This window comes from Platichthys flesus, chromosome 10 (assembly GCF_949316205.1).
Source record: "Platichthys flesus chromosome 10, fPlaFle2.1, whole genome shotgun sequence".
NCBI classification, from domain to species: Eukaryota; Metazoa; Chordata; class Actinopteri; order Pleuronectiformes; family Pleuronectidae; genus Platichthys; species Platichthys flesus.
The window spans coordinates 6,143,773-6,156,358 of record NC_084954.1 but is presented as its reverse complement, the minus strand read 5'-3'; the positions used below and the strand labels follow the sequence as shown (position 1 = coordinate 6,156,358).

Below are 12,586 nucleotides of genomic sequence, written 5' to 3'. Positions count from 1 at the left end.
TGACACGCCCCCTCCGACACGCCCCCTCGCCGAGTTCTCTCACTCACACACGCGCAGATAGATGGATGGATGGATGGATGGATGGATAGATATATAGATAGATAGATAGATAGATAGATAGATAGATAGATAGATAGATGATTGATTGATAGATAGATAGATAGATAGATAGATAGATAGATAGATAGATAGATAGATAGATAGATAGATAGATAGATAGAAATACAGATATTTTATTAGATACTGGATGGATGGGTGGATGGAAGGACGGAAGGAAGGACGTACAGACAGACAGACAGACAGACAGACAGACAGACAGACAGACAGACAGACGGATAGACGGATGGATAGATGTATAGATAGATGGATAGATGGATGGATGGATAGATAGATGGATGAATAGATGGATGCATGGATAGATAGATAGATAGATTCTTTCTTAATTCAGGCTTTTCACTGTAACACTGACAACAAGTACTTTTAACTAAACTTTTATGTACATTTTGACAAAAGGTAAAGTTTCTTCTAACTAAGTATTTTACTACTTTTACTTTGAATGAAGTTACTGGGATCTGAAAACCACTGTTAGCGAGTTTTTCCCAGACACGACCTGTTCTCTCCATCTTTGCATCAGAGGATGAGCTTGTTTGAATGTGTCTGATTATAGTCTGGCCTGAGATCAGTTATTCAGGGAGCTCCTCAGTTCTCCAGCAGCTGAGCGGCTTTGTGTCTGACTCCAACTTGAGGCAGCTCTGCCTCTGAGTGGCCACGTCTTCACATTACAGCTGAGTAAAACAGTACAGGGGAGTGGCAGGTGGAACCAGATGGATGTTACTACATGACTATAAACAGATAATGTGTATATGAGAAAAAAGTTTTTGTGCATTTCTCTAAAGGTGTAACTCCAGACTTAGTTTTAAAGTTGATTTTTGTTCTGCACTTGTACATTGGAAGAGTCCTGTAGCTCTTCCTCATGCCCAAACTGCCTGTGAAGTCCCATATGTCCAAATGACAACATTGTCCCCAACTTTAAACAAACTTGTACCCTCCTACCAGGCCGAGGTCAGAGGAATGAAAGTGGTGAATGCTGGAAATGTAGTTCAACCGTGGCACAAGTAGATAAGAGTCATAAAAGCATTACATTTGTGAACCGCAGCAGGTAAAGCTGCCAAATCCCTCAGGGTATTAAAATGGAGCAATGGTGCATTTTATTACCCATAATATGCTCTCAGCGTTTCTTTCATGAGAGGAACAGTGTGTCGTTCCAACTTTTAGAGGTCACAGCCTCTCACTCTAGAATCTAACACTAGAGTCACTCTTGGAAAGAGACACATTTACAGTAACCTACAACTCTTTCAACTTACCTGTAGAGATGTGAGTAGTGGTCAGACACAATTAAGAGGTTAGTTGTTGTGAAAAGTATTTTCATTTATTGTTAATATCGCATATGCAGGCAGTATGAATGGTAAGCTTGATTATTGTGATAAAACCTTGTTTAAGTTAGTGTAGAATGTCTTTAAATGGCTTTAATCAAATTAAAATCATCCCGTGCGACTGAAATATGATGGAGCTTTAAATTAAAATTAAAAACCTCTATAATTGTCATATTTTGTCTTTTTCAGTAATAATAGTTGGATATAAGACTAATAAAATACACAGTGAATTTGAATGTGAAGTTTATTTGTGTACTTGTTTATTTTTGTCTGTGTTTTTCCCGTTGCTGCCCGTGATCAATGAAGGAGTGTTATGGGAAAGTTGCTCTTTTACACTTACAACTGATCCCGGCTCAGGGTTCCGCAGCTAAAACTGCAGCCTCCATCATCAGCGGCTGGAGGTGGAGCGCTCTCCCCTGAGGCCGGTCGATTAGCAGGAGGAAGAAACCGGAGAGCACAGAGTCACAGAGGGAAACTGGGCTGATCAGGTGTCTGAGACAGGAAAGAGGTGACGGTGAAACAGGGGCTCGGAGTCTCCGGCCTGTGCGGAAGCTAAAATGTAGATAGTGACTTTGACTTGCTGTTTCTGAGCCAAGGAGGAAACATATCGCATATTGTCTTGGACACTTGGTTTCGCATGATGATTTGGGGATTGTGCGTGTGTTTTTCAGCAGTGGAAGAGGTGATGCAGAAGATGACAGGTAGAAAAGGAGTTTAAAAAGGTGTGGAAGTAGAGAAAGAGAAGACAGAGGTTAATAATAAAAAGGGAATATATATATAACGTACAGGCTTGAAGAGGAGATAAAGGAAGAAAGGGGCCCAAAGCTGATTTTCTCCTCTGGACCTGCTTGGGCTCTGGACCTGCTCTAAGCCCTTCAGCCTGCCTGGGACTCAATGTAAGCTCCTTTGGTTCTTTCCTCACATTATAGTTTTATTGTGTTATCAAAAGCAGGTGACCTTTTCTGTTTAATGCACAACTGATGTGACTCCAGAAAAAGAGAACAAAATTCAAAGTTTCTTGAACTAAAGAAGAAGTAGAGCCCTGCGAGGGATGTTTTGTAGGTTGTAATAAGGAAAGTGGAGAGAAATAAGGAAACAACAGACACAGAATCGGAAAATGAATGGTCGCACAAGCTTTTATTGTGTTTTGGAATAAAGAGCGAGCGCTGCAGTAAAGCGGCAGTGTTGTTGTGAAGCGAGGCAGTTTAATCCAAGTGATGAGGTTGGCTCGCTGCCTCGGGTTACAGGGCATTGTGTGGCACTGAGGCAACTGTGCAGGCAAAGGCAGGCCCTCATGTTTTAAACATGTCGGACAGAGATCCAGAGATGGTCAGTTTGTGATAAAAAAAGTGCCAAAAAGCATCTTGACCTCAAATATTACAAAGACAGCGCAGGGTTTGGAATTCAGGTTATTTATTAACTTAAAATGTATTCATTTAAATGCAAAATATAACTGGTGAATATATAAAAATTTAAAATGTACTTATTTAAAAGCTCTGTCCCAATCTGTGGTCCACGTGGACCCCGAAGTCCGAACCACAATGAGACATATCGGGTCTAAATAGTATTTAACCAGCTTGTCACATGGCAACAGAGCTGAAGGTGGAGATAACAGAAAACTTTTAATGGCCGTTGGTTTTCTGTAACCTGATTGTTCGCTGTTCCGTTGAATTGAAGCCTGATGCTTAAGCTTCTCCACCTCTTTGAAAAATGGTCAAGTAACGCCAGCGCAATGAATCCTGGGATAGGTTTTGCTTCACCCATTGGAGCCTTAATTTCTCTGGGTCTTCAAAATGGCAAAGTCTATTTGTGACAGTGTAACAAATGCAGTCTTAGAAGGAGGCCACCTCTGAATTGAGACACAGCTTAAGTCTGTGTACAATCTGAAATAAATGTAGCACCAATCTTACAGTTTATGAATAAGTCTTGATAATAATTTTGTCATTTTTTTGGCTTTTCAGTTCAGATAAACTGTGGTAGATTTAAGGGTTCTTCATTGACGTGCTCAGCAGTGGACCTTTGTACAGTTGGTTGAGTTTGTATGAACTATAATTGGTATTTTTTGTTGCAGAAGGTTTTTAGTTTTGCACGAAGATGTGAAACCATTTGTGTTAAACTATATCCACATGACTGAGAGGATTCCTTAGTAAGCAGGTCCTCTCCAGAGGTAATAAGCTCAACAACTCACATGTTCTGTTTAATTGGTACAAAAACCAAAGTAAAAACAGGAAATTAAATGTTTTTGGTTTGTGCAGTGACCTAAGCAAACCATCGACTCCAGTAAATCACTGCCTGAATGGACCTAAATGTCTATCTATAAGTGAAGCTAAACTAACCATTACCATCTGATATATGTTTGGTATTGATCTTCTCGTCTAACTCAAATTAAAAGAAGTGAATAAATATTTCTCCTGCAGTGTCAAACTCTTGCTCTATGAGGTTTACATCTATTTTCATGGTTCAATCTTGCACACAGCATGAGAGACAGTGTGCCTACCGGTGAGGAGAAGAAGCTTCCTGGACAATAACGTGATGACACAGCTGAGGTGTTAAATGTTAACTGTGTGACTACGCCTGCCCCATGGTACAGGCAGGCCAAAGGTCCCCTCCGTGCCTCTCCGGAGTGACTCCTCCTAGGAGAGATAATCAGCTCTGCAGCCTCTGCAGGATCCAGCTTCCTCTCTGCCCCGGGTCTAGAGGCTCGCGGAGCTCCGGACAACTTGACTCTTGTGGTCAGACCAGAGAGAACTGCAGCGAGAGGTTCATAGCTCGAGACAGGGAAACACACAGGTATGTCTGTCTCCTGCATGGCGGTGTCACACAGTTTCCTTTCCAACATTAAAACAATGCTTTATTGTGAAATGCAAAGACCAGAGGGCATTTATGTGGAACCTCTAAGTTGTTAAACCCTGCATGTTTGTGTATCTGAACAATTCTCCGTCCTGCAGAAGCCAAATCTGTGAACGTGTGTGTGTTCATGTTTCAGGTGCACAAAGCAGAAGCCACCATGGAGGATCACGTTACCCAGATCCACAGAGAGGACCTGGAGGACCTCAGAGAGGCCTTTAATAAAATTGGTGAGTTTCACAGCCACACCCACACTGGCACACCAAACCTGACCCCACAAACCTGAGGACAACAGCCACCACTCAATATAAACGCGGATGTTTTAAATGACAGTGAAGGTCAATAGTCTTTTTTAGTCTGATCAGTATCAATCTGCATTTACTGATTACTCCAATGTCAAAATGGCTGCTGTGGAAAAAGGTCTATAGCGGACAAAGAAATATTTTTACGGTCCTACCATAAAGCATTATCTTATGTAAGAGATTTTTATTGCTGGGGATGTTAAGTGTGTGTACTTTGTGTGTGTGTGTGTGTGTGGGAGGTAGTTTGCTGAGATGGTGCCAGATTTGATCAGATAATCCTCATAGTTCTATAATGGAATTAGGTGCGTTAATCAAATAATAATGGAGTTGAGGTAGAGACTCTTCCCAGTGTGACATGTTATTTTGTGTTACCATGTTGTGGGCAGATTAAGTATGACATTGTTTATTTGTGCTCACGTGACGTCAGCAGAGTCACCTGGGACCTTTTATGATATGATCATGTAGAAAGTCCATTTCTGCAAGTGAGAGGGGGAAAAAAAGGATTCTAAGTCAAAATTATGAAGTTAAAAGTCAAAATTATGACATGCTAAGTAATTTCTTCGGATATGAGATCATCATCTATTTTGAGAAATTAACTTGTTCATTTGAATAGTAGGTCATTATTCTTGAATTTTCAGTCTTCACTTCGAGTTACTAAGTCCTTATTTTGAGATTTTATGTCAAAATTTTGAGATACTAAACCGTTATCATTATTTTGATTACCTTAGTTGTTATGTTAAATACCGAGTCATTATTTGGGGATATTATGTCAATATTTTGAGATCGTTACGCCTTATTTTGAGATACTAAGTTCTTGTTTCTTATACTAACTCATTATCGTTATCATAAATATAAATTTTGCATAGGATTTTCATGAAAGTGACCAACAGAATTTGTCTTTAACAAAGTGGTAGAAAAAGGGCTTCACACCTACAGATCATGTTTGTGAAATCTATAAGCTAGAGTCTAGCCAGACGTAAACATTTAATTCAGCATATATGGGGAGCAAAGGTCATAATAACTAATGAATAATACATGAATATCTATTTTGCTTTGAATGGATCAGCACTTTTTTGGACATGACATCTCAATGTAAATTAACTCAAATATTTGTTCTCTCAATATCATTTCCATATTAAATATAGTACCTGACCTGTTGGCCCCTTCTTTGTTCCTGCTTCTATCATCCATGATTTTTATAAACAGAAATTTGACTCTTTAGATGAATGTTTGTGAAGCTTCATAAACCTGTGTGTGTTTTTGTGTGTGTGTTTGCTTCTATGTCTCTGTCTATGTAAATCCAGATATTGATAAGAGCGGCTTCGTGAGTGACTTCGAGCTTCAGGAGCTGTTCAGAGAGGCGAATTTCTCCCTGCCGGGTTACAGGGTGCGAGAGATCATGAAGACCTTCATCGCCGGAGACACCAACAAGGACGAGAAGATCAGCTTCGAGGAGTTCGTTTCAGTAAGTTGCGTGATATGCGACAAATATATGGACGAATGCATGAAACCCTGCACAAGGAGTAACACAGGCTGTTCACGCTCAGATCTATCAGGAGCTGAAGAGCAAAACATTGAGCGAGTCGTTCAGGAAATCCATCACGAGGAAAGACGGGATCCGATCCTTTGGGGGAACGTCAAGGAAATCCAGTGAGGGAACGCAGCACTCCTACTCTGGTGAGTGACAGGATGCTGTGTGTGTGTGTGTGTGTGTGTGTGTGTGTGTGTGTGTGTGTGTGTGTGTGTGTAAAAGATTACTTGGAAACAACAGGATGGATTTCCATTGAACTTGGTGAAAGGATGAAATATGGGTCAGGAAAGAACCCATTCCAATTTGGTGGGGATCTGGATTTTCATTTTAATTTCTTTCAAAATTGCGTTTTTCAATATATTCACGGTTTACGCCACAGACTAATTCATTGGTGCAGCTTAATTGAAAGTAAGGGAACTGTTTGGCCCTGGTGGAGGAACTGGGTGATTTATTGAGTGCCATCCTAGTTTCTACATTAAAACCCTGGAAACTCTTGCAGCTGTTCTGCAGGTATTTCTACAAACTTTAAAGATAAAAAGATTTTGGACCCCAGTTGTTTATCTTTCTCTTAACCCTGTGATAATTTGATAATCTGTGACCCATCACACTCTGACCGGATTGTTCTAGCTTTACGACTACGGTAAACATTTTTTATCATACTTTATAGCTTTATATTGACATCAACTACCAGACATGGAGCCTTCATGGTATTTAAACAAGAGTAAACATTTTTGATAGCTGTGATTTCACTGAACCAAATGACCTAGCGGGCGTGTTTTAAAGAGCCCACTGTTTTAAGTGAAATATAATGCTTTGCTGAAATCAGGCATGAAGGTGCATTTGTGATCAGGTGAATGTTTAACTGTTTGAACAATGTTGTGCACAATTCATGAATTGTGGCCATAATAACTAGTCTCCCTATGAAGGTGTTGATGAAAAGATTTGGTAAAACATCTCTGTCCTCCCATGGAGAAAACTATACGTTTCACAGGAGTTTGGTGTGTTATGAACCATTTTATAAATGTTGAATGAAATGAAAGTAAAATAGTATGTGCCACAAGGGTTTGGGTTAGGGTGAGGGTGAGGGTTAGGTATTAGTTATTAGTTATTAGATATTAGGTATTAGGCATTAGGTATTAAGTATTTTCTATATCAGAAAGTAGTAAAATAACATGCATTACTCCTGCACAATGACCACAGCGGACTCTACACACTGCTTGTTTTGACTGAGCAATATTTTTGATCAATAATCTATAACCCATACAAACAAAGAAGTGGAGAAAAAATGTCTACAGTGGACAAGCTTGAATCAGTAATTGTCTTTAATCTATGATTTAAAAGCGGATATCGAATCAGCTAATGTGACTGTGTGTGTGTGTGTGTGTGTGTGTGTGTGTGTGTGTGTGTGTGTCTGGTGTGTGTGTGTCGTGTGTGTGTGTGTGTGTGTCTAGATGAGGAGAAGGTTGCTTTCGTCAACTGGATCAACAAAGCTTTGGCCAAAGATGCAGACTGTGAACATCTGCTGCCCATGAACCCAAACGATGAAAGTCTATTCAACTCCGTCCGTGATGGAATTGTGCTCTGGTAAAACACACACACACACACACACACACACACACACACATTGGCTTTGATAACGGAGGTTAAAGCAGGAATGGTGTGATGTTTGTTTTATTGTAGTTTTATGGCGAGTCATTCCTCCCTCCCGTCCTCGTATCACACAGGAAGGATCGTTCACCTCTGGAATCTGATCCAACAATCATCTCTCTTTATTTCACACATGCTCACTCTCTCTCTGTTCCCTATTCAGCAAAATGATCAACCTGTCTCAGCCGGACACGATTGACGAAAGAGTCATCAACACAAAGAAACTCACCACCTTCAAAATGACCGTGAGTGGCGGCTTTTTGGTTCAATCACAGTAACCATGACACGACAAACACGTACTCACAAATTCATTTTGCTGCTGTCAAGTTGAATAAACATGTCCATGTGTGATTGGATGGATTTTGTAGGAAAACCTGGTCCTGGCTCTGAACTCCGCGTCAGCGATCGGCTGCATGGTGGTGAGCATAGACGCCCATGATCTGATGGCTGGGAAACCCCATCTGGTGATGGGCCTGCTATGGCAGATTATCAAAATTGGTCTGTTTGCTGATATAGAAGTCAGCAGGAACGAAGGTCAGCACACACACAGACACACACACACACACAGACACACACGCATACAAATTAGTGCCATTAGTCTTATAATAATAGGTTAAGTTTCGTTGATTGTAAACTGTGATAGTTTCACTGTTCACTATCAATTTCCACTGAAAGCTTCATGCTTTAATTCTAAACTAACTTCACTTCTGCGTGTTTCCAGCTCTAATTGGACTTCTGAAAGAGGGAGAAAAACTGGAAGACATAATGTCTCTGTCCCCCGAGGACCTGCTGCTTCACTGGGTCAACCATCATCTACGCAACGCAGAGACGCACACGATCAGCAACTTCAGTGACGACATCACGGTGCGCTGCGGAACACACACACACACACAACAAACACACATGCAGTTACACAAAGAGAGACATGAGTATGACCGTCTCTTGTGCTGCGACCCTGCAGGACTCTCGGGCCTACTTCCACCTGTTGGACCAGATCGCTTCCTGTGGAAAGCAAGGCTCCAAGATGAGGGTCAAAATCGACATGAGCGGCCTCTTTGTAAGTCTGACTGTTTTCAGGTAATGGGAAATGTGACGATAAAAAACTGAAACACATCTGAATCTGAGAAACCTTTAGATTTAGGTGCGGATCTGCTGAAAAGGGGGCATCCAGGTTTTTTCTTTTTACTTTGTGAGTTGAGTCCAGTTTTTTGGGGATATTTTTCATTGTTTTCCCAGAGAATAATTCATGGATCTCGTTGAAACTTGTATTTATGGAGTTGATATCAACAGCATGAGTGTGCAGAGCTTGATTGCAGCTTGATTGCAATATGCCTTGTCGTGGGTATTTTTTTACTGTATATGTCGGGGGTAATTTATCTGTTATTTGTCCTTGTATCTCTCTCTGTTTCATCATCCTGCAGATAAAGTGAATGTTATTGACATGATTAATGATGTGACCTCCCTAATGGACTCGAGTCTGGTTGCCTGTGTTGTCTGTGTATTGACAGATGTCTCTGTTTCCCATGTCTGTGCAGGAGCCTGATTTGGAGCAGAGGGCCGAGCTGATGCTGCAGCAGGCGGCCCGGCTGGACTGCAGACAGTTTGTTTCGGCCCACGACGTCACATCTGGAAACAGCAAACTCAACTTGGCCTTTGTGGCCAACCTGTACAACATGCATCCCACTCTGGGGGAAAATCAGATTCACATCAACGGCATAGAGACCGCACACATAGTGGGTAAGATACACAAAACCAAGATTAAATACGGACTGTACCACTCTCCGTCAAGAATGGGGAACGAATCACTCAGTTCATTAGCCAATAAATAGTAATAAATGGAGCTTTCAGGGTGTGACAGGTTACAGCAGCCATAAATCGAGATGAACTGTATGCAGGTGATAGCTGAACTCAGCTGTGTGAGAACAGCAGGTCAGAATCTTGATTATAGCCATTGTGTCTTTACAGGTGAGTCCAAAGAAGAGAAAACCTTTCGCAACTGGATGAACTCTCTGGGCGTCTCTCCTTATGTTAACCATCTGTACTGGTAGGTCATCAGTTACACATCAGTGTGATCAACCTTATCTGAAGAGATGGTGATACTTAACATTCCTGTTTGTTTTCACACCATCGACTGACCAGTACGACAGACGTGTGTTGGGACATTTAGTTTATAAATCTGGTGAACAACATTATAATGTCCTTTTTAAACACTCTGATAAATATGTTTGAATACAAATTATTTGTATATATATGATAGATGTTTGTTGATTTCTTTGTTATTGTTTTGTTCTGGATTTCTCTTTCTCAATTAGTTCTGAACGGTGTCATGTAAACAAAGAATTATGTATAAATTATTTAATTATTATTACAGCAGTAATAGTAAGATTAGCAGTAGCACACAACTCTATTCAGACTTTTAACAGTTTGTTCAGTATCTGGTTGAAGGTTAAAGCTGAATGTTATTACTTTTACAGCTACACTTATCAACATCCTGTTTGATATGGTTATTGCTCAGTTCATTAGAATTACTGATACGGGGCCAATCTTACACAACAAAGGTACAATGGAATATTTTCACCTATTTTTATGGCTGTATGTTTTTTTAGGGTTGTCCGTCCGCCCCTACTTTTGAAATCTCGAAGAATATCTTCAGGGAATTCCTTCAAATTAAGCACAAATGTTTATTTGTTTGTCTTTTGCAGTGACCTGTGTGATGGTTTGGTGATTCTGCAGCTTTATGAGCGAGTTAATGTCCCTGTGAACTGGAAGAGAGTCAACAGACCTCCTTATCCAATGCTGGGTGCAAAAATGAAGAAGGTACATCAACCTTCTTTCACACGAGAGCAACCAAACAAATTAAAACATTTTTGTTGTTAAATACAAAAAAAAAATGTCATACATGTTTTTAGCTGGAGAACTGTAATTATGCCGTTGACCTGGGCCGGAACATGGCTCATTTCTCTCTGGTTGGTATCGGAGGAGATAACATAAACTCGGGCAGCCCCATGCACACCCTGGCCCTGGTCTGGCAGCTGATGAGGAGGTACGTGTGAGGCGTGGGACATTGCACTGGCTGTAGAACGGGTGTTTTGGAAAGAAGGATTGTCCATTTTCACCCTTTGTATGGTGTCAGTCATCACTCCTGCTTGTGATCCTTCAGGTACACACTGCTGGTGTTGTCAGATTTGGGCGATGGAGAAAAGGTTGGAGATCAGATCATCCTCAACTGGGTCAACGCCACGCTGAGCGAGAAAAAAAAGGACACACAGATCAACAGCTTCAGGGTGTGTGTGTGTGTGTGTGTGTGTGTGTGTGAGAGAACATATTTTATTATGTCAAACATATGATTGCTTTTAACCTCATTCCCGTGTTATCTGCAGGACGATCTGATCAGCACCAGTATGCCAGTGATTGACCTGATTGATGCCATCGCTCCCGGTACAGTCAAGTGGGACATGGTGAAGAGAGGACATGAGAGAGCGCTGAGGAATGACGATAAACTCGCAAACGCAAAGTAAAACAAAAGAAGTTGTAATTGTCGCCCTTTCTCGTTGTATTGTTCACTCAATCATTGCCTCCTAACTCCTTCCTCTTCCTGCACTTCTCAGGTACGCCATCTCATTGGCCCGTAAGATCGGAGCTCGTGTTTATGCGCTGCCTGATGATCTGGTGGAGGTGAATCCCAAGATGGTGCTGACGCTGTTCGCCTGCCTCATGGGCCACAGCTTGAAAAAACACAAGCGCTGAAAAACAGACAAAGAAGAAAGCAGACATGAACAAACCTGGGAACCAAATATCAATATGATTCATGACAGCATTTTGTTTCCATTCGCTATCTTTATTTTCTTCAAATCTTTGTCACGTCCATGTCATTTCTTTTTCTTTGACCTTTGACCTTGTTGGGATCACTCAACAGTTTATATTCTGCTCAAATTTTGAAAACAATTTCTCACCAGCAAAAAAAAAACACTGCATTTGCTTATCTGTGATTAGGCTGCTAATTGTTCTTGGCTGTTTCATATTTAATATGACTTAACAGCTTCTTACTGCTGCAATACACATACATGACCCACTTCTTTAAGTCTGTAAATGTTGTGGATTGAATGTTGCTATTTAATTATTAAAAAAACGTTATGAGTATCATTGTATATGTGTATTACTTGAACTTGTAGAGGTTTATAACAAATGTTAGTACATAAAAATAGAACAAATGCCATGTGTTTTTTTAAATAGCATATACATATAATCTTTAAAATAGGAACAGTTCTTGAAAATCTTGAAAATCTATTAAACTTACTAAAGTGAAAATCAAAATATTGTCTATATTGTATTTATTGCTGTAACCATAATACACATTTCAACTAAATTACACTACTGGTTGAAAAAAGAAGAAAACATTTACTCATGTCAATAAAAACAAATACTCAACTGCTTTTGAGTATTTTTTATCTTTGGTGTGGTTTACAAACAATATACAATGCAAAATATGTAACATATATCTCAGCAAAACAAATCAAGGCAAATTATATTTCCTGTTGTTGTTGTTATTGTTGTTACAATATTTATTATCCATTTAATAATCACTCCTATCTGTGGAATTCAATAGCTAATGTTCAATGCATTCCACTAATATATTCTGTTTCAATGATCACCTCAGTCAGTATCTCATTATAAGATAGTAAATCATAATATTTAGATAGTAAGTCATAATTTTTTGAAAGTTTCTCATTATAATAACTTAGATGCTCTTTTTTTTTTCATCACAGTGGCAGAAATGCGTTTCCATAGTTTTGACCCTCAGAGGCTTCCATACCAAAACCAAATAC

At 40.1% G+C, this 12,586-nt stretch overlaps 1 protein-coding gene across 1 annotated transcript; it reads left to right on the top strand.

Annotated features, from left to right (window-relative positions):
- Positions 1–4,045: 4,045 nt before the first annotated feature.
- LOC133961641 (plastin-1-like) lies at positions 4,046–12,039 on the top strand. Its single transcript, XM_062396887.1, has 16 exons — positions 4,046–4,223; positions 4,420–4,510; positions 5,887–6,047; positions 6,130–6,259; positions 7,565–7,697; positions 7,924–8,005; positions 8,129–8,294; positions 8,482–8,624; positions 8,722–8,817; positions 9,296–9,497; positions 9,726–9,804; positions 10,463–10,577; positions 10,670–10,803; positions 10,921–11,044; positions 11,141–11,274; positions 11,369–12,039. Exons 2-16 carry the CDS (start codon positions 4,441–4,443, stop codon positions 11,505–11,507), a joined length of 1,908 nt encoding a protein of 635 aa, XP_062252871.1. The 5' UTR covers positions 4,046–4,223; positions 4,420–4,440; the 3' UTR covers positions 11,508–12,039.
- Positions 12,040–12,586: the final 547 nt, after the last annotated feature.

Coding starts and splice junctions, on each gene's coding strand:
- LOC133961641 (XM_062396887.1), top strand. CDS start 4,441: ATGGAGGATCACGTTACCCAGATCCACAGAGAGGACCTGGAGGACCTC. Junction 4,511..5,886: donor AGAGGCCTTTAATAAAATTG/GTGAGTTTCACA, acceptor ATGTAAATCCAG/ATATTGATAAGAGCGGCTTC. Junction 9,805..10,462: donor TATGTTAACCATCTGTACTG/GTAGGTCATCAG, acceptor TGTCTTTTGCAG/TGACCTGTGTGATGGTTTGG.